The 22,653-nt window shown below is 36.0% G+C and overlaps 1 protein-coding gene across 3 annotated transcripts in view; it reads right to left on the reverse strand.

Moving 5' to 3' along the window:
* Nucleotides 1-22,653, reverse strand: part of mapkap1 (MAPK associated protein 1) — a 33,555-nt gene that overhangs the window by 6,598 nt on the left and 4,304 nt on the right. Inside the window, exons 1-7 of one of the 3 annotated variants that reach the window (XM_084414579.1) lie at nt 20,688-20,808; nt 18,259-18,348; nt 18,021-18,169; nt 15,765-15,937; nt 10,555-10,731; nt 6,472-6,581; nt 504-611 (exon numbers count right to left, since the gene is read on the reverse strand). In XM_084414579.1, the coding sequence (XP_084270705.1) occupies nt 504-611; nt 6,472-6,581; nt 10,555-10,731; nt 15,765-15,937; nt 18,021-18,169; nt 18,259-18,348; nt 20,688-20,793 (913 nt within the window). In that variant the 5' untranslated portion in view covers nt 20,794-20,808. Of the gene's footprint in view, nt 1-503; nt 612-6,471; nt 6,582-10,554; nt 10,732-15,764; nt 15,938-18,020; nt 18,170-18,258; nt 18,349-20,687; nt 20,809-22,653 lie in introns of those variants that run through there. The other 2 variants (XM_084414577.1, XM_084414578.1) reach the window with 2 other exon arrangements.

Here is a 22,653-nt window from a genome sequence, read left to right on the forward strand (position 1 = left end):
AGTGTCACTGTTTCTGAACTCCCTGAAACGCCTCCATTGTAGTCTTGAGTTTTCTTTAAGGGAACAAACACTAGTTATTAGCTAAATAATTCCCACCCAAGGCATATGCAAAATAAAGGGGCGGGGCCTGGTTGAGTTAGTTAGTAGTGTGTTGAAACTGGCGGTTGTGGTGAAGGGTTTCACACGTTCGAAGTGGTTGACCAATCACAACACACTGACCCAGCCGACCAATCAGAGCACACTTTGCTTTTCGAAAGGCGGGGCTTCACAGATACAGGAACTAAACAGAGCGTTACTGACAGACTGGGAAGAGAGTAGCAACAATGGAGAATATGGGAAAAATAATGTGTTTTTGAACATTCAATCATGAAAACCCCCAAAACAAAATCAAGACTTCATAAAAACAGCATTATAGGTCCCCTTTAAAATGCTTCATGACTGTGCAGTGTTTAAAGATCATGTGTTGCAATGGAAGGAGCATCAAGAATGTCAATAAAACTCACTGTTTTCTCGGACCAAGCAGAACTCCAGCGTTCCCTGGCTCTCCAGCGTACTGTCCAAATCCACCGCCACATTTGGTTCTGTTTGCTTCTCTAGTCGATACATGGGGCCTAAAACAAATCCCACATTATTTAGCAATTGGTTTCCACAAAAATATGAAGCAACACAACTGTTTTCAACATTGATAATAATCAGAAATGTTTCTTGAGCTGCAAATCATCATATTATAATGATTTCTGAAGGATCATGTGAGTAATGATGCTGAAAATTCAGCTTTGATCACAGGAATAAATTACATTTTAACATATGTTCAGATAGAAAATAGGTATTTTACATTGTAATAATATTTCACAATATTACAGTTATTTTTTATCAAATAAATGCAGCCTTAGTGAGCAGAAGAGCTCAAAAACATTAAAACCCCAAATATTTCAACAGTTAGAATCACAAAGACACACAATGAAACTTGGTTTATCTCAAGTACGCTGTAGTTTCTTCTTTTTCAATACATTAATACTTTGAACCTTTGAATAGTTTAATACAATCACAAAGAGCCCTTGAGAGAGGGTAGCCATCATAAATGACTTCAGGGTGACCAGAGCAATCTCTTAGATACGGTGTGATGGGATTCAGCTATTGGCTTCTCTCTTTATAACGTCGCTTGATTAATATTGCTCAGTGCAAACAATCTAATTTGACCTTTTTTGTCCAATCAGATGATATCAACCCATCTCAGACCTAATGACCGATTAACTTTGACCGATCTTCACAAACCTTTCTCAATAACTATTGCCTTGCAGGAGCAATTGATGGCTATAAAACCCCAAAAATGGCTTTATTGGATACTGTTTATTTCTTGTCAGAGGCCGGAAAAAATGCCCAGAGGTAGGATCAAGTCTTTACCTCGTTTTTTTGCCAGAAAAGAAGGAAACAAAAAACAATACAGAGAAGCTGCCAATCTAAATAGGGCAAACACTCAAGGCGATATTTACCCTTTTGCAAATACCATGGTTTTCCAAAATGTCACCAGAGCCTCCGAAAGCTTACGACCTCTACGGAGAAAGAAATATGTTCACGACACCCTCCAGCACAATGCGAGATATATCAGAGCACAAACGAAGTGAATCAATTCTATACAACACTCCAGTTCTGGACTTGACGTGCAAGAATCGGACTAGTTGAGTATACATGGAGGAAGCGGAGGCCGTGTCTCTCTGAATCTAAGGGAGAAAATGTGAATCCCAGAAACTGCTGTGACACTGAAGAGCAAGAGACTGTGACTAATTCAGAAACACACGATCTGACCTTTTACGACCTTTCCTGCGACCCTGCGCGGATCTCAATGAGCTGAGAGGTTGCTTTTTATCCATTTTATTCTCCGGCAGGTGAAAACTGTAAGTCTGATCACTTAGTAAAGCAACAGCACATGACAAATCATTTTTGAAATAAGGCATTACAGTGCATTCGCCAGTACATAACCGTAGGGTGATTGAATCTAGATATAATATAGGCACTACCATTCAAAGCTTTAGGGGTCGGCATGTTTTTGAAAGTCCCGTCTGCTCATCAAGGCTTCGTTTATTTTATAAAAAATAAGGATCACAGGATTTTATAAATTCTGTGATCAAAGCTGAATTTTCAGCATCATTATTCCTTATTTCTTCAGTGTCACATGATCCTTCAGAAATCATTCTAATATGCTGATTTGCTGCTCAAGAAACATTTATGATTATTATTATCAGTTAATATTTTTCTGGAAACCATGATACATTTTTTCCAGAATTATTTTATAAGCAAAAGAACAGCATTTATTTAAAAACAGAAATGTTCACTGTCACTTTTTATCACTTTAATGTGCCCGTTCTGAATAAATGCATTCATTTTATTAAAAAAAAAATTAAATACAAAATCTTACGGAGCCCAAACTTTTGACCGGTATTGTTTATGGCAATAATATACGGTAATACATTTAAATAGAATTCAACTGATATGCAGTCACAGGTGTGTATATATCAAAGCTTTCACCGATCAGATTTCAGAGCTGTTTTATAATGAATCTTTAATAATCGGAAACCAGATGTGCTGTGTGGAGCTCCAAATCCAATCATTTTTTGTGCATGTGCGTCATTAAAATATCAAGCCAAGAACTAAATAAGACAGCTGATGCTAAATACTTACAAATCCACACAAATACAGCATCTGCTGAAAATGTTCAGCTTTGTATTACGTCTCTCTGCATTCCCCCCTAAGCACATAAAGCATAACAGTCACGGTCTTTCTCTTTCGTCTGAGCTCATCTGTAGTTCACACACAGGCACACCGACCCCGAACCGCAGCCGTCGCCGCCTCCCAAATGTCACCAACATTTACCCTGATAAGCCTCATAGGAGGCATTCAATCGCGCTTATCTCCCCCACCAGACCCACCGAGCTTTACAAACCCTGAGCCGCTCATAAAACTAGTCATATTTTACAGTGCGCACCCTTCCTAGTGTCCACACGCCTACCATTATATATTCACTCAGTTTAACTGCTAAACGGGATGGATGGATGGATGGATGGATGGATGGATGGATGGATGGATGGATGGACGGACGGACGGACGGACGGACGGACGGAACAATTAATGATAGATAGAATGATTAATGATAGATAGAACGATAAACGATAGATAGAACGATATAGACAAATGGATAGATTGAACGATGGAACGATTGATAGACAGATAGATATATATGTGGATGGATGGATGGATGGATGGATGGATGGAACGATTAATGATAGATAGAATGATTAATGATAGATAGAAGTTAGAACGATAGATAGAATGATTAATGATAGATAGAACGATAAACGATAGATAGAACGATAGAAAGATCAACAATAGATAGAACGATATAGACAAATGGATAGACTGAACGATGGAACGATTGATAGACAGATAGATAAATATGTGGATGGATGGATGATGGATGGATGGATGGAATGATTAATGACAGATAAAAAAAAACAGTAAACCAGTGAGCAGCGGGTGCAGAAGAGAAAGGCACACAGTGGACAGAAGATTGGATAGGTCTCTTGTCTCCAGCGGGTAAATAAACAATCAATACTCATCTAAATGCAGATGAGAGCACGGTCCACGCCGCCTAACGTTTCTCTTCTGGACCAACTACCCCATCACATCCACTCAAGACGTCTTCTGAGACACCATCTCGGACTAACACACAAGCCATCACCTGGCCGGGACAGGCCAATGGCTCACTGCCCACAGGGCAATTCTGAAGGTTTATTTCCAATTAAACTCCCTCTGAGGGCTCTCTTGGGTTTCTGTCCAATCAATCCGTCTCTGATGAGGCTGTACATCAAACACAAGTACTCTCAAACCACTGAAACTAAATATGCTATTATATAACTGAGTGAGTGTGGCCATCCTTTTAAGAGCTAGGAGTTTTTCTCTCTCTTTTTTTTATTTTTTAAGCTGACTGAAGCATGTCTAAAATGTCACAAATCCCAAAAGAGAAACTCTGGGTTTGTTTTTATGCCCCAGAGACTTGAGGAAGATTGAGTTTGCAGTCCCTCTGATACCTTTAAAAAGACAAAGAAACGCATATCTCACCAAGTCGGAGCATTTATTTATCTCTTATTCTCTTAGCCTTTGTTGTTTCTAGAAAAGCTGTCAAATACTTGCTTGGTTTTGCGGAAAGAAACGGCAACGGATTGAGTTTCCAACCAAAAATAGCATCCGAAACAAATCTCACGTTAGACTATTTGTGAATTTCAAAGTGCTAAATGGTTTCAAGTGAAAGGCAAATGTCATTGTGATTGATTATCTTTTAAAATGACTACAGACAGTTTAGTTGTACTAAAATAGCATATGCTGTTGTCATATGAGGAAAGAAATTGAAATGTGACTATAAAAAAAAAAAAAAAGCATGTTTAGGACGTCTATTAAATAACACCTACAAATCAAACCAAAGAACTTCATAAAATGGATTAAATATGTTCAAATCATTTAAAATATGACAAAACCTGGATATGAGGGAATATGAGGAAACCTGGAAAAGTATTTAATATAATGTAATTTAACATAATATAATAATTTAAAAATATTGTATATATATTGTATATAAATATTAAATATATATATAAATATTGTATATAATTGAAAAATTAGGAGATTGAGAAGAAAAGTGTTTCAAAGTGAATGTTTTTGGATTTATACTTTGTCACCATTAGGCCTGAATGAGGATTTCTATTGTGATTTCTATATTTCTTCATCTGCTGTTATTATTGAAGACGTATTTTTTAATAATAAAGAAAGATATTGCTCTATTTTTGATACTCATATGCTGTAATACATTATAAAGCAGTAAGAAAGTGGAATATTTATATCAATATGCAGTGTTTACCCCTATGTGGATTGTTTCGTATATTTTGTTTATTGGAATAATCTTTATGTGTGTGTCACATGATTTGTGTTATCTGACGTGTTTTTGAGTGTGTCTAATTGAGGCGTTGCAAGTTCAATAAAAAGTGGCTTGGAGCAGTTATATTTCAGTGTGCTGACATCAATTTTTCATTATTGTTGTCCTGCACCTGAGCCCAAGTAGGATGCCTGGGATGTGCACACCTTTGTATTTTTGATTCTTGAAAAATGGGTGTCTTGATTCCACAAAGGTCGAGGACCCCTGCTATGGACTAGTCAGTCTGGAGTCGATGAAGGCGTACATGAGCCATACTGACGAGACTGTGTGGATACACACGAGGCGAACGCGAAGACTATAGCCTCTTTAAACTGACAGCGCTCGCTCGCCCGCAGCACCCTTACTGAAGCGAACCTCTCTCGCTGCAGGCTTTGACCTCAGTGTGTGCTAAATCCAGGAGAGATGAGGCTCCAGCGGCTCTCCACGCACCATCATTTTCTCTGCGTTTCATCCATTTTCTCTCTAATATACTTTCGTTCCCGCACCATTGCTTTCCATTCTTTATGTGCACTTCTCTGTCTCCGAGTCAGTCTGCGGCTCAATCTCCTCTCCTCACCCCTCTTATCTCAGCGCTGCCCCGGCTCATCATGGCCATCAAAGGGGCGATCCGTTACCTGTGACTTTTTGTATTAAAGTCTCTGGCCTTATCAGATTCGCCCATTCGGCGATGACAAATTAGGACGGCACATTTCCACGGTTATCGGGCCAAATCACAGCAGACGGCTTCACTTGCTTTCTAAGATGAAAACTACACACACACACACACACAAATTCCAGTTCGACTGACAATTCAAAGGCACCATTTGCTACACTTCTTACAGCATTTATTATTTTCCTCTGAAGTATACTTTTTTTGTCAAGGTTTCTTGCACCAAAACATTTCATTTTCATGCCGATATGTAAGTAAAAGCATTTGAGTTGTTATTGAGTTGAATTGTTTTTGTTAATAAACAATTGTAAATAATTGTAATTGTAAATAAAGCTGAAATATAAATATGTATATATATATATATTTATTATTTATATATATATATATATATATATATATATATATATATATATATATATATATATATATATATTATTTATTTGTAATTGTATATAAATAATTGTAATTGTTATATATTTTGTCTGAATTATATATATATATATATATATATATATATATAATAACAATTTGAAATGTTACATTGGCAACTAACTAAACTATAAAGTGCTAAAATTACTACAGCTAAAATGAAAATAAAAATAATGATAAATATAAAGAAAAACAAATAAAAATTACAAAAACAAAATTAATAATCAAAACTAAAAATATAAAAATAAAAGCTAATTCAAAATATTAATTAATTATAATAATAATAAATAAATAAATAAATAATAGTAAAATAACATTGAAGACCACCCAAAATAGGAATATAAGCTTGAATCCTAAACAGATCTATCACTTCACTTTAAGTGTGAGATGAATCTTTCAGATGTCTCACCTGATCCTTTCTGGGAGCCCTTCCTCTTTTTGAGGGCCTTCTGCAGAATATCCTTCATGGTCACTTTCAGGCTGTCCACTGGGATCAGGGAGAAACCATGAGCGGCGTTTCTGTGGGTGAGGAAGGCAAATCATCAGTCATACTGAATAAATCTTTACCGTTTGAGTTAGATGCGAGATTCCTGTCCATCAGAGCATCAACACTGAGATCATGCCCTCACATTCACAGGACTGAGCTTTGAGTCTCAACCAATGAGAGCATGTCATATTCAATTATATGAAAGATATCGAACCATTAGGTTCAAGATGAGATGGACGTGATTTCAATCTTTTTTTTTTTTTGAGGAAACTAGTACAATAGTGGTTAGAGACTATGCTTATGACCACAAAAGAACCAAAAACATCATCATCAAGTGATATTGTGATCATAACATAGCATTGTATTTTGGAATCATTACATCAAATGGCCAAACGAATGGCATAAAAGTGCTAAACAGTGTTATGATAACTAAAATCAAAAGTATTAAGAAACCTTTACGTCAATTGAAACAAAATAAATGTTAACAGAATGTTCCTTTATTTTATTTTATTTCAATTTCAGTCTGAAGTATTAATAATAAAATAAATAAAATAATAATAAAAACTACATGGACAGATTTTTTTTTTTATTACTAAAACTAACTAAAATGAACACGAAAACAGAAAATCTAAAGATAAATATTAATAAACACTATAATAGTATATTAATGATACTAAAATAACACGGCTACTATTACGTCTTATGATTCGAATTATTGTTTATTGTTTATTATTGTGATTCGAATTAATTATTATTATTATCATCATAATAAACAATGACAGTGATCACTTAAAAGTAAAATGTGCGAGCCAGTGATTTCTTCAGGATTTTGAACACAATTACTCTGTAATTATTTAATCAGCCAAGTTTCATTAACCTTTAAAAAAATATATATATTTTCACACTTTTAGAGACATAATAACCTTTGATTCAATAATCGAGCGAGTCATCTGAGTTGCTTCAGACCAATGACTCTTGCGATCGAGTCAGACTGATTCAGCTGATTCACTAAACAGCACCACACAACTCAAGTATAAATATGAAACAGATGTACTTTGAGATTCAAGAGAATCACTCTTGCATGACAGTTTAGCGGGACTGGTGTGAGCAGTTAATGTCAGAAGAAAAGCTTGCACACAGAAAGAGTGTATTGTACTCTTAAGTGGTCGGCGCGCACATAACAGGGCCGAGCGGCAGTCCACGAGTCAAACTTTGAGCACATGGACGCATCACTGCGATAGACCACATCAACAGAACAACAACCCCAGGCCAGAAACCGGAGAGCGCACACTTTCTGGACAGTGGACTCGCTTGTCCACTTCCATTTAGCAGTCCTGACCCGTCAGCCTCGGGCCAGGGCTTCTGACAGGCTTCACGTCAGAAGAGGTCGCCGGCCCCGATGGCCCACTGAGGGCCAAGCACTGGCTCAGTTCTCGCCCAGGGTCCTGCAGTGCCACATCAGTGGTCCTCTCGTGAAGGGAGCATGCATCTGACCCAAAGAGCTCGGAATACCAGCCGACGGCTGAGAGCGGATGAATAAATCACAAATAAATACAGACAAAAGACAATGAAAAGTGCAAAGCAGCTGGACCACAAATGAAACTTTTGTTTAAAAAAAAAACTAACTAAATAAATAAATTAGTTTATGCCACAGGCAAATGGCTACTTATAATGAAGTTATACTACCGCTGAAAAGTTTGGAGTCAGTAGATGATTCATGTTTTTGAAAGAAGTCTCTTATAGTCACCAATGCTGCATTTAGGTTATCAAACATACAGTAAAAATGTGAAATATTATTGCAGTCTAAAATAACTGTTTTCTGTGTGGATATATTGTGAAATGTAATTTATTCCTGTGATCAAAGCTGAATTTTCAGCATCATTACTCCAGTCTTCAGTGTCACATGATCCTTCAGAAATCAATCTAATATGATGATTTGCTGCTCAAGAAACACTTCTTATTATCAATGTTGAAAACAGCTGCGTTCCTTAATATTTTTGTGGAAACCAAGATAATTTTATAGGATTCTTTGATGAATTGAAAGTTCAAATGAACAGCATTAATTTGAAATAGAAATCTTTTGTAACATTATGCATGTCTTAGCTCTCACTTTTGATCAATTTAATGCAACCTTGCAGAATACAAGCATTCATGTTTTTTAAAAACAAAAATCATACCGACCTCAAACTTTTGAACGGTAGTGTATCTTATTTCTTTCCTCGCTGGTGAAATGTTAAAGGAACAGGTCACCCAAAATCTGCAAAACATTTCTTTATTTCCTAATACATTTTTTTTTTTTAAAGCTACACTGTGTAATTTTTTTTGTTGATTCTTAGCAAAAAACACTTAGTTCTTTCAAAAATATATGTGCTCATTAATGTATATTTACTTCATTCAAGTAATAAAGTATTCTCGTAAGTTTATAATCTGCCATTGAAAGTACATATGGGTGAGGGGTTCGAATGCCGGTCGCCATGTTGCCCCTCCATCTTGAAACTACATTAGCCAAAGAGGGACATACCTGTAAATTCAAGCTTCGCCTTTCGCGCTTTACACTCAGTGACTCAGAGATGAATGCGAGGGGGAGATTACTCGCGACTGCCGGCAGATTTGAAAGATTGCTGATGGAGGATCACGCCTATTCTCGAGGACATGTAGCAGAGTCGCCAAGGAAGCGAAAGAGAGAATTAAAACGTCAACGCGACAGGCAAATCAGCAAGACCAAAGTCAATACTGGAGTAACTTTTCCCAGATGGAAAGAGCTCATGAGGAGCAAAGATTTTAAAACGGACGCCGAAGTTGCCTGCTTTCTTATCGACAGGTAATTCAGCCTATTTGTGTAAATTCAAAGTTTTATAGTTGCTTGTCTAACCATAGCATGGTTGTGCATAACGCCAGAACGACCTCTAGTACAACTTGCGTTACTTTTCCTCACGTCAATGGTGAAAAAGTATTGTTTACCTTGTAACATAAATCTGTGCTGCGACGGATCACAGGTGATAGTTTTAAAGGCGCAATTGGACGAAGTCGAACTGGAAGCCATGTTAATCTTGGAATAATACGGCCACCGTAGGAGTTAAAACGCCCTCGAAATTGAAAGGAACAGAAACTGATATTCACTGGGTAGTCATATACAATTTCACCGCTAGATGGGGGAAAATATCACACAGTGTAGCTTTAAATGTGTTAATTGGTGCAAATATCACCCAATCTAAGCAAGTGCAAGAAAAAAAGAAAAAAAAAAAAAAAATCTGTGACATACACAAACAAGCAAAACTGTTTTTTACAAACCAAATTCAGTATTACAGCCCAAAGCAAGGTTCCCCATCAAAGGCAGGACAGTCTGGCAGGGAGCCATTCAAATCCAATTAGCAACTTCAAATTAACAGGGGTCTCCTAATGCTTTGTCAGTCACATTAACCAAACAGTTGATTAGAGATATTCCCAAACGCACAGAAGAGCAACAATCTATCTGAGCTCACAAAGATGAGAGCTTCATGGAGAGGCATGAGGAAAAAATCTCCAACAAACTTAAAGAATTGAGTGTTTAAGACCTAAAACATTCAGATAGTTCTCATAAGAAGCATATGAGAGGTTCACTTCATATGTCTTCAAACTTCAAGACAAACGCCAATAAGTTGAATATTTGATGACGGAGAGAGATTTGTGGTTAGATATGGTTCGTTTTACTCTTTGGACCTATGCATATATATATATATATATATATACAAATACATACATTACCATTCAAAAGTTTGGGGTTGGTAAGATTGGCCCCAAAGTTTTCAATGTTAGTGTAGTTAAAATTATGGTATATAATATATATATACAGTTTGTCAACAAAAATCTGTTCCCAACCCATTTTACTTCTATTATGTATAACGTGTATTATGACAGTAATTCAGGTACATTGTGATTTGATGTTGACTTTAAATGTATTTATTCTTCACAGAGCCATTAGTAGTAACTGGAGGTGATAAAGTCAGACTTAAGTGGCTTTCTTACATTCGAACAAAGAGTGACTGTTTGGGCCCCAGTCCAGGAGATGAATACTTCTCGACCAGCGCCAGTGTGCTGAAGCCAAACTTGTGGATGGGTTCGTTAGAGTCCAGCGGAGGGAAGTCTGTGTCCACCTCCCCATCATCCTCAGCGATGTGGAGACAGTAGGTGTTGACATTTTCTCTGTAGAGGCAAGAAAGGAGAAAATAAGAGAGATCAAACTCAAAGAGAGTGCTGTTGTCGATGCAAAGTATGTTTACTATTTCAAACAAGTAAAATTTGCTCATTTAAATTAAACATTGTTCCCATTATAAGAAACAAAGGCATATATATGTGACCCTGGAGCACAAAACCAGTTACATGGGTTTTTAATTGAGATGTATACATCACATGAAAGCTGAATAAATAAGCTTTCCATTGATGTATAGTTTGTCATGATAGGACAATATTTGGCCGAGATACAACTATTTGGAAATCTGGAATCTGAGGGTGCAAAAAAATCAAAACATTGAGAAAATCTCCTTTAAAGTTGTTCATTTATGTTCACGATTGTGCCGCATTCACTCACAAAAATACATGTTTGATATATTTATGGTAGGAAATGTACAAAATATCCTCATGGAACATGATCTTTACTTTAAATCCTAATGATTTTGGGCGTAAAAGAAAAATCTATAATTTTGACCCGTACAATGTATTGTTGGCTATTGCCACAAATATACCCGTGCGACTCATGACTGGTTTTGTGATCCGGGGTCACATATTGGTGGTAACAAGTCACACGTATCATATGTGTGAATTCATTGCAATGAATTTCATTTATTATACACTCCTTAGCTTATGCTCACCAAGGGTGCATTTATTTGATCCAAAATATAGTAAAAACAATAAAGAAGAACTGTTTTCTATTTATATATATTTAATAATGGCTTCTGGATTCTTTGATGAATAAAAAGTTCAAAAGAACAGCATTTAATTGAGATAGAAAACTTTTGTAACATTATAAATGTCTTTACTTGCTTTTAAAACTACCTTACTGTTTGAATGGTAGTGTTTCACGGTTTCCACAAAAATATTAAGTAGCAAAAGAAGTGATTGATAATAATCATAAATGTTTCTTGAGCAGCAAATCAGCATATTATGATGATTTCTGAAGGATCATGTGACACTGGAGTAATGATGCTGAAAATTCAGCTTTGATCACCGGAATTTTCAGCATATGTAAATTATTTTAATTTGTAATGTAATTTGTAAAAAATGTAAATTTTTACATATGTAAATTATAATAATATTTCAAAATTGTACTGCAATTGTGATCACATAAATGCAGCATTGGTGACTATAAGAGACTTCTTTCAAAAACATGAAAAAAATATTAATTATTCCAAACTTTTGACCAGTAACTTCTTCTAAAATGACTTCTAACCCTTCAATTCAAAAACGATTCATATTAATGATAATGATAAATGATAAGTTATGTTTGTGGAAAAGCGGCTCTGAAGGACTCTTTCTAAAAGCTCTGGGTTTGTTGAAGAAGGGCAACAACAACAGGGACATCAAACAAAAGCACCCAGACACAATTTATGAGTCAGGGCATGTAAATGAGGGCTATTCATTGAGGAGCAAAAACATTGAGTGTTTGTTGGGATGCAGCCTGGCACAGAATGAGGATGAATCAAAAGAGAAGCACTGGGAAGAGTTAACTTCACTGGTTTCATGGTAAAACCTTTTGTTGTATCATTATATATGGTGTAGGCTGGCACTATTCCAGATTACTTTCGCCCAGAGCTTTGTTTTATATCATAATGGATCGACTCCTTAAGGAAAACTGATCCATCAGAAATATAAAACTAACAGCAACCTATTCCTTGATTCATTCAGCGCAGGCATGTTGAGCTTTGTCTTTATGATACAGCTTTCATCCCTCGAGGCCAGTGCCTGCCCTGGTGTTTGTGCTGGGACGATGGCGTTTTAATTTGCTCTGACACACTGTCGAAATCCAGGCCCGAGCTGTAAAGACTAACTGTCATAGTGTTAATCAGACCCATGATCCTGCTCAGGCAGCCTGAGGAGATATCAGCCGACTGAGAGAAGAGGCCTGAATCTGGGCTTTTTGTGTTTCAATAACACGCACTTCTTACTTTCACCTCCAAATTCTGTGCCATCCAAGATGACTATTTTCTCTTGAATATCTAAGATCTTTGTCTGTCTCAAAAGTCTTGATTCTTAACCCTGACATAAGACACAAAGACATGTTTTTTTTTTTTTTTTTTTATCTGATAAATCAGGCTTTTATGGTTGATATAGTATGATATAGTGAGAATATAGCCCCATTCGCACTGGATTAGTATTACCTGGTGACCTCTAGTAATTTGTAATAATTGCGGAGGTTGTCTGTGATCTTAATCCCGTGCGAATCGGCCATGTCTGTGATTTGGCGGGGTCGTATATCGTTTTTTCAAGGTTTTGTGTGCTTTTTTATCCATCTTTCGCAAAGAATAAAGGCTGCGCTGGAGTGTTTTGATAGTATTTTGGGTGCTGGGTCATATCGCTATACACCATACGATACAACTATACAGTTTGCAGAAAGAGAAAGCTGAAAACCATCAGAAGAGCAAAAACATAAAGAATGATTAGATGGAGATTAAGTATGCGGTAAGCAACATTCTTCTGTTTATGTTATTATATACAGCTAGACCTATAACGACAATAAATTTCCAAGCAATAGCCTATTGACATCATATCTGGGAGATAAGTCAGTAAATCCGAGTAAAATCACAGGCTTCGCTTATCCCGTGTGAATGCGCCACACGAAATTCAGATGTGGGGGGGGATCATGTCTAAATCACACGAGGTCCCCAGATAATACTAATCCAGCGCGAATAGGGCTTATGAAGCTCGTATTCAAGGGGGGGTACACCTACATTTCAGGTCCAAGCTGAGCAAAAATATGCAATTTGGTGCAGTTGCTGATATTTATATGGCCAAAAAGCAAGATGAAATTGTGTCAATGCATCAGATGGCAAATGGCAAAATGGCAGTGAGATGCTTATAAAAGTATAGCAGATATTAACATAAAATGCATATAAATAACAGTAATCATTCTATATCTGCCAATATGTCTTAGTAAGATGACACTTAAATAGTCAATTAAAATGTTATTATACAATAGCAATATATTTCAGTCATAATTACTTATTTTGGCAGTTTTTCCTTAAGGCCTTTGTGTTGCAGTGTGTTTTTAATGATAACTCGAGTCATGTATTTTCAGACTAACCCCAAATGGTTTGACTTTAAGTTTTGGACCTTATTTACACACAGTTCACTTGTGATTGTACGCCCAACCCTAAAACTTATTAAACCACTAACCATCATAATGGATTTTTGGGGATTTTAAATGTACAGTTACACATAATTTAAGATGGTAAATATTTAATTGAGGAGTTGTATAACCTAGGGTATGATTTTACCGCAAAAATTCAACATATCTGACAAAACGGTAACTGCAAATTGGTATTTCGCTGCCTAGTTAAGTTGATTCGGCAAATTGCAGCGATCCATTTTCTTCTCTTTTCTGAAGCTTTCAGAAGTCTGTAAAAAGATAGCTCCGTTTGCTTGTTTAATCGGATTGTACAGTCGATCGCACAGCTCTTTTCCATTTTTTATGTGTTTCTCCACCAACACTGCCACTCAGCCTTTTTGCCACTCAGTGGGTGTAACCGCATTGACTCCCGCCTACTGTGACGTCATGTGCATACCCTCTATACTAGATGTAAACAGAGTCTAGGATTCATTTTAATATACTACTCAAAACCTGGATCGGCAGAAGCAGTTCAGCTTAACTGTAGGAGAAAGGGTGATGGGAAATTAGAGGTTGACCGCACTGACAGCGATCTGAATGTCCTGAAAGAACCATGTTTGAATTGATCATCCTTGATCCTCACTCAAAAGCAGCTTTCAGAAGGTTTCTAGTAATGGCCAAAGCCGTACGGAGGTAGTAGACTCATTGAAATCCCACACAAGTAGTGTATCTCTTCCTCTCTACAGCCTGACCCTCCTCCAGGGGGAAAAGGCTCATTGCTATGCCAATCAGGTCTCACATCAACCACCAAGACTGTCTGTGTGAGGCACCAAGCTGCCCAAGAGGGAATCTGCTTTTTTTTTTTTCTCGTCTTCTCTCCATTTTAATGGTTACCCTCTCCTCAGTCTGACTGAAGTATAAATCTTCATATTGTACCATGTACCGGGGAGAAAATTCCTGCGCTATTCGGTCAGCAAACCTCGGAGACGCTCTGAATGAGGAGATGAGAAAGAAACCCAGGGGAATCCCTGCCTTGGCTGGGAAAGGTCAAGACTGGCATTAGCAGCAGAGGTAGATGGAACAGGAATATAAATGCCTCTGGGAAGGATCACTAGTACATTACTTGGAGAGTAGCACTTTCCAAGCAGGTTGACAACAAGCATATTTTATTTATGGCACCCTAAACAAGCATCCATTAAAGGCGCCGATACACTCACAGCGAAGATGTTTCAAACTCCCGGAATGAACTCAAAATTTGTTCTAAATGACATCACACAAGTCCATTCTTCGATTTCGAGAAGTATACTGATGCCTTAAAGGGATATTTCACCGCTGGAAAGATGAATGTGTATTTAAATTGGGTCATTTATGTAGTGGAAATGTGAAATTATTTTAGAAGTTGGTGCCTTCTAGACTGAGAAAAGACAGAAAATGTATTTTTGGCTCATCAACAACTCCCAGAATGCACCTACGAGGCCACTCCCAAGCCACGCCAACCGGTTACAGAGGGCAGTATCGGAAGAAATGACACAGCTAGGCTACTAGTCGACTCGAAACTGAAAAGACGGCGTTTTATCGTGAGATCCCCCTATGGGCGGGTTGAAGACATGCGGAACAAGCTCCTCCTACTGGCTGGAGTCTCTCGCCTCTGGACAGAAAAGCCTCTGATGCTAAATGATGATTTTTGCGTCATTGGAGTTTTTTTTCCAGACACACAATACAGAAATCTCTCGTCTCAGGGGGACATGAGGGAGGGAAGCACGGTCATTCAAGAATACTACCAGGTTTCTACTGATACAAAGATTAATGCTAATCGGTGAAGTATCCCTTTAAGGATAACGTTAACATCAACGCACTGTAATATGAAGAGATAAGTTCTTATCTAGGATGCATGTGTGAAGTGTTTTCTACTCACATGAGCTTGGGTTCACGGCCCTCACAGGTGTACTGCCAGCAGATGAGCCCGATAAGATCGTGGACCCGAGCGTTAGCCATCGTGACCACCGTCATGGGGTGAAGCTTTTCTTGGGTTGACTGCATCGAGAGGTAGACGTCAATTTTTTTGGTTGCCGTTGTACCAACATGGCCCTGGAAAAGAAAGGTGAAGGAAGCATGTCTGTAAGCAATCCTGTGACTGAAAAGATACTGCAAATGTTAAAGCAAAAAGCAGGTGAATAGATAAAAATAATCAAACTACGGCCTTTTTTTTTAGCCTTTTAACCTTAGTGCTCTCTATCCTCAAAATAATTTTGTTTCCTCTTAAATTAAAAATTAGCCCTAATTCTAAAAAAATTATAATAAATAAAAAAAAATCTGAAAACTTATTATAGATTAATTTTTCAAATAAACCTACATACATTTTTCTGGATTGTATTTAAGATTTTACTGGAAGAGGAGAAGCCTTTATGCATTCCTGACAAATTCATAGTACAGAAAACAGAGTGTTTGTAAAAACATGAATCTAAAGAGCCAAAGGGGAACAGATGATAAAGACAGCTGTAATTGATGCACAATGACAAACTACACTTAAAATCTCCAAGACTGTCAAAAAATGAAAACGGCAGTCTTTCTCTTTTCTGCGAAGGTGTTATCGCCTGGAGCTGATCCTAATGCACGGAGACAGGAGAGAAACCTGCGTGACACCAGGTGTTTCTGTTCTGTACTTTACAAAGAGCATGCTTTAGAGGATGATGAAAAGACTCTTTAATAATTGGTTTGATTACATTAACTCTGCCATTCATTTAAAGCCTCATTACATATTTTTCAACAATGGGTGTTACTGGTGATTTCATAAGCATGTTCATTGTTTTTAATCACGCAAGAGAGGAAGGGTTCAGCCCTGCAACATTCATGAACAGTTAAAAATGATAAGGGTTAATGTTAGGACTGTCGATTGAACACGTTAATTCAATTTAATTAGTTACGGGAAAAGGTAATGCGTTAAAATTAACGCATTTACCGCCTAAAGCCTAAAAGTTTGTGTAATAAATTCTATGTATGTTTTTTTCTAAAACTACTTTTTGTAATGACTATTTGATGCTTTTCTCATTTAACACAATAATGACTTTAATTATCTTTGGGGGTAATTTCTCAGCCAAATTCAATGTGCGATTAATTTATCGACACATCGTGTAAATAATTAAATAAAAAATTGTAATCTCTTTACAGTCCTTGTTATTATAGTTATCTAAAACTGAAAATAAAACCATAAAAATCATTACTTGAAATAAAATAAACATTAACTAGACATTAACATTAACATACAATATAAAAAACTTAAACATTTTATTTCAGATAGTCGCCAAAGCAACATTTCACATTTTTGTTTAGTTAACTTGATGTGCTAAAATAACTAAAACTGGAAAAAAAAGTTAATAAAACTATTTTTTAAAAACGGTAACACTTTTCAATAAGGTTTCATTTGTTAACTACATTAGTTAACATGGACAAACAATGAACAATACTTCAACAGCATTTATTAAGCTTAGTTAATTTTAATTTCAGCATTTACTAATACATTTTTTTAAATAAAAAGTTGAAAGAATGCACTGTGAACTAACATGAACAAACAACGAACAGTACTTTTTTATTAACTAATGTTAACAAAGATTAATAATGACTGCATTATAGAAATGTATTGTTCATTGTTAGTTAACAAATGAGACCTTATTGTAAAGTGTTACCTAAAAAAAACTATTAAAAATGACAAAAACACAACAAAATCACAACAACATTAACTAAAATAAAAAACAATGAATAATAAAAACTTTAATGTTAGTTAACAAATGAGACCTTATTGTAAAGTGTTACCTAAAAAAAACTATTAAAAATGACAAAAACACAACAAAATCACAAAAACATTAACTAAAATAAAAAACAATGAATAATAAAAACTTTAATGTTAGTTAACAAATGAGACCTTATTGTAAAGTGTTACCTAAAAAACTATTAAAAATGACAAAAACAATAAATAAACACTAATAAAAAATACTATAATAGTATCTAAATAATTCTAAAATAACACTGATAATGATGCATTATTTTGTCTAACTATAAAAGGGAAATTTATTAAGAAAGTGAATTTTGATCTCATGTTGACCTTGAAAAACATCTGTATTCAAAGATGTAATTTTAGAGGAAAAGTACTCGGTCTAGACACAGAAGTGCTCACCTTGCCATCAAATTTGGAGTATTCGTTGAAGGGGTTGTTGAGCTGTTGAGGACACTGTTCGAGCCTCAGCGAGAGTGTGGATTTACTGCCTGTGCTCCGGGGCCTGTCCTTAAAGTCCTTCTTCTCAAAAAGCGAGCTCAAGTCGTCTACTACAAAAATCAAACATTCAGAGGACAAGAAATGAAGAGGAGATAATGAGTGTGAACTTCTCTTTTGAGTACGGCTACCGCTACTGTACCTGACTGAGACGAGTTTCTCTCTTTCCACTGGATATTTTTGCACTTGATCTGGTTCTGTCGTTCTTTCCTCAGTCGCTCCAGTCTTTGAGCTTTAAATGAAAAGACTTTCATCTCATTAACAGTGTCAGTGGTGTGACCCCATTAGAGTTCAAAATGGTCAACTTCTGTTAAATGAAAAGCAGATTCTGTTACAACTGGGATTGACATATACAAGGGCTGAACGCACCTGGTGGAAAAAAAAATATATATATATAAAAGAGGGTTATGACACCTTTCAAGCTATGATACATCTTTGATTAAAATGCTTAAGACATACAGGTTACTATTAGACGGATGATTTAAATATTAAAGTGCTGATCAATGTCTAACTTGACCCACTATGCCATTAGTCTTGTTTTTCCTTTTCACTGAAATATGACCTGTACATTTTTTTGTTTGAGATTCAAATCAAAAGAAATAAAAATAATATACAGTATATTTTGCATAAAGACAAAGAAGATTATTTTTTGGATGGTGATCAAGACAATTAAACAAAACCTCATTACATCGCTGCTAATCTTGTCTGGACATTATTGTTGTTATTGTTAATCAGCATGATTGCATTTCTTACAGCAAATGCTACTTTACAAATCTAATACTATATAATCATTTTTATTAAGTGATATCATGAAAGGAATGTCACAAAGGGAAACCATTTGAATTGCCTTAAAATGCATAAGTGCTATTGTAAAATTAAGCTGTTTTGCATAGAAATACCATCTGAAGCAAACTTAGAAAAACACAACATGACATTCATTGTTAGCCAGACAATCACTGTCTGAAAAGAAAAAAACAAAAACACTCTCAATTAGTGTTTCATTCATGTCATTAGTTTATATTAGGACAAGAATGTCTATAAAGACGACATTTGCCATTTATTTCATGAGGTCTACAATTGATCTACATATTTTTTTATTTTACAAACACATACTAAATATGTATAAATATATGCAGGTCATAGAAAATATAAGATTGTCTACAAGCTGCATAAATGCTTATTGTTTAGAATGCATTTGTATGTGTTTGGAAGTTTATATTCGGAGTAGTTTTTGTACACTTTGTACCCTTAAAACTAAAAGATTCGGTCATAGAGCACTTGGCTGGCATTTTGAGAGCGATTACAAATATGCAGCACTCGAACTTGAAGTATGTTTGCAAATGTAATCCTCTTTGACTTTAATGGCAACAGTTTTTTAACTTTTTTTTTTTGCTCTGTAACATCTCTTATACTCAAGATATATAAGTGACCACAAAGCATGAAATATGCTCTTCACAAATATGTGAATCCCAAACATCACTGGGGACTGTTGCTTCAACAACGCACATTAAGTATGTTTTCTGTTTCACAATGTGTACTTTTGACTTTACCTTGCCTGACTTACTTAAAGGGGTGGTATAATGCTCTTTTCACAAGATGTAAAATAAGTCTCTGATGTCCCCAGAGTGTGTATGTGAACTTTTAGCTCTAAATACCGCACAGATATTTTTATATAGCATGTTAAAATTGTCATTTTTTAAGGGTGATCAAAAATGCACCGTTTTTGTGTCTGTCCCTTTAAATGCAAATGAGCTGCTGCTCCCGGCACAGGGGGCGGAGCTTCAACAGCTTGTGTCCTGAAAATTTCAAAAACTTTTTTGTTTATGTTAAAATGTATGTAGCTGATGTGGAGTTAACTATCTTTTAATTATTGATTAGCATATTCTGTCTTGACAATCTATAAATGGTGTTCCGGGGGCGGGGTTTATGTAAATTCTAGGGTTGGTGATGTCACTAACCCAGGAGGAATGTCGTGTAGTTCCTATCAGCCGTTTGTTGTAGTCCTTAAAAAGAGATTTCTTTAAAAGCAAATATCTCCCTCTGCTTTGAGCTTTGAGCGTCGTAACTTTGCAGATGTTGTTTATGCTCAAACAGCAACATTACACACTAACTAAAGTTAGAAAAGTGAAATCATAATCAACGCCCCCTTTAAGAAAATAGGTATTTAGTTACAATATTGACCATCATTAGTAGTTTCTAGACACAACAAAATGATTTTGTAGTAGACTAAATGTATATATTAATTACAACTGAACAGCCGTGGCAGTGATACATCTCAATATATATAAAATAAATAAATACCATAATGCCCATAACTATCCAAAGAACTGAATCAAGTTGATACAATCAGTGTTTCTAGAGGGAAATTCAACTCTTTAAAAAAAAAAAAAAAAAACCTATGTAGATCATTTGAACTCATGAAATAATTAGAAAATGTATTCTGTCAAATTAAAGATTATTATTTTGAAATCACAAAATGAATTGCTGAACTTCAAACTGAATATGATTCATATATAAGATTCATCAGATTCATATTTTCAGCATTGTTTCCTGTCCTGAACACTTGCTTACCAGCAGGCTCAGGTCTCACGAAACTGTCTTGTCGTCCTGGAGACAAGTTGTTCAGATGGTTGATAATAGAGGAATATGTCAAAGATCCCCTCTCCAACAAAAGCATCGCAAAACCAGAGCTAAGCTACATCCATTTCATCAAAGTTTGAAAGCCGAAGTGCCGGTGATTATCAATCCCTAGCCCAGGATGAATTCATATTCCAACATTTGCCATGACAAGAGGTACTGACTGAAACTGAACGACTCCAAGAACAAACCTCAACATAAACAGGCATCACTATTTCAATCCTTTTTACACAGACTGGAGAAAAATTGTTTGTGTTCAAACAAGCGTAACGTAATTAGAGCCTCACATACTTGTGTCTAAATCTGCAGTTATAATTGCCGTATTATTTCCAAAGCAAAAAGTAACAGACAAGGCATAACTCACCTGTAACTGACTGAAAATGTGTTTTTTGCGGAATTAGTAATTTAATTTAACTAAAAAAAAAAACATTTTAGTATAAAACATTGTGTGTTTGCTGGTATCTACTGAAAAACACACGTGTTGAACACCAGAGATAGGCTATTCTCTGAAACCCAAACACTAAAATGTGTGTTCATACTGATTATTTGGAATAAGATTAATAAATAAACAAGAAAGATCATATTTAATGTGTTTTTAGAAAATCATCAGATAACTGATTCCAAAAGATCCAATTTCACCAGAAATAATGTCAGCACTGGAAACAGGTTTGCAAAGGCAAGATCGTCTAAGAGTACAAATCAATTTCAGTCAGTTGCCATTCCCAGCCAACAAGCACAAGCAGATTATCCCTTGATCATGATAAAAAATAAAAAAAAATCAGATAATAAAATGAATTCCCCCAAACAAACAATTCATTTGATTTCAAATGGCACCTATTGAGATCACAATGCTTTGTGAAATTTCCTTTTCATTTATGTAAACATTTATTGAACCCCAGATTATTCTTCCTGCTCAATTCTCTGTGGCTGGTACAGTAAAGCACATGATAAATGTCAGGACAGCTGTGAGTGAAAGACGAAGCAGCAACAGAATATAGACCTAGTGTTTACGTCTAGCCTAATACAAAACTGACGTTCTGCTTTATTTTGCTCCAAGGTTTCAGCCTATTGATAATCAGTAGCGATGGGAATAGTAAGGAAACTTAAAGAGTCTGGTTCCTCAGGGTTTGCATTAACAATTCTCTCAGCTTTTCAGAATGAACACTATTTAGAAAGCAAATCTTTTGATTGCAATCAATTGCATTTAAGGCCTGGTGTCAAATGATTTCAGATATTCTACAAAAATGAAAATACAGAGAACCAAAGAACTTCCTCTGATGCCATATTTTGCTAAAATGCATAAATGTTTTGGATCAATGATAACTTTCTGGAGGCCTGCTATTGGAAAATGAGCCAGTTCTTGATTCCCAACCCTAATAAGCTGTGATGTCTGTCCATCTGCAAGCCATGGAGCAGTTTAAAGTTGATGACCAAATAAATACTAGTCTTGATGTAAAGAGAACACATCACACTTATTTAACTTAAGACTTTGTTGTTGTTTAACGTCTTTAAAAGCAAGCTAAGGCTGTACTTCCTGAATGGCTTCAAATGTTGCATTTATCAGCATCATCAACCTGACCGCTTAAAGCAGAGCAAATACAGAGCAAACTGGAGCAGAAGCGTGCAAGGTTCAGTGTAGGCCGGCATCCCATTAGCAGGTTTTCAACATTCAACATGTTTGATATTATCAGTTACCAAACTCTTGTGGCCAATGAGCTTCAAGACAATGACAAGCCACTGTCATGCTCATATATGATCCCACAGCAAATTGCAAAGCCACGTATTGAAAATGCTGATAGAGCAAGTTAAGCATGAACACAATGATCTGAGCGATACTGGAATTTCTTTCAATACCTTGAAAAATATTGACATTTGATACTATTTCTGATACCACAGAAAA

The sequence above is a fragment of the Rutilus rutilus genome, assembly GCF_951802725.1.
Source record: "Rutilus rutilus genome assembly, chromosome: 7".
NCBI lineage: Eukaryota > Metazoa > Chordata > Actinopteri > Cypriniformes > Leuciscidae > Rutilus > Rutilus rutilus.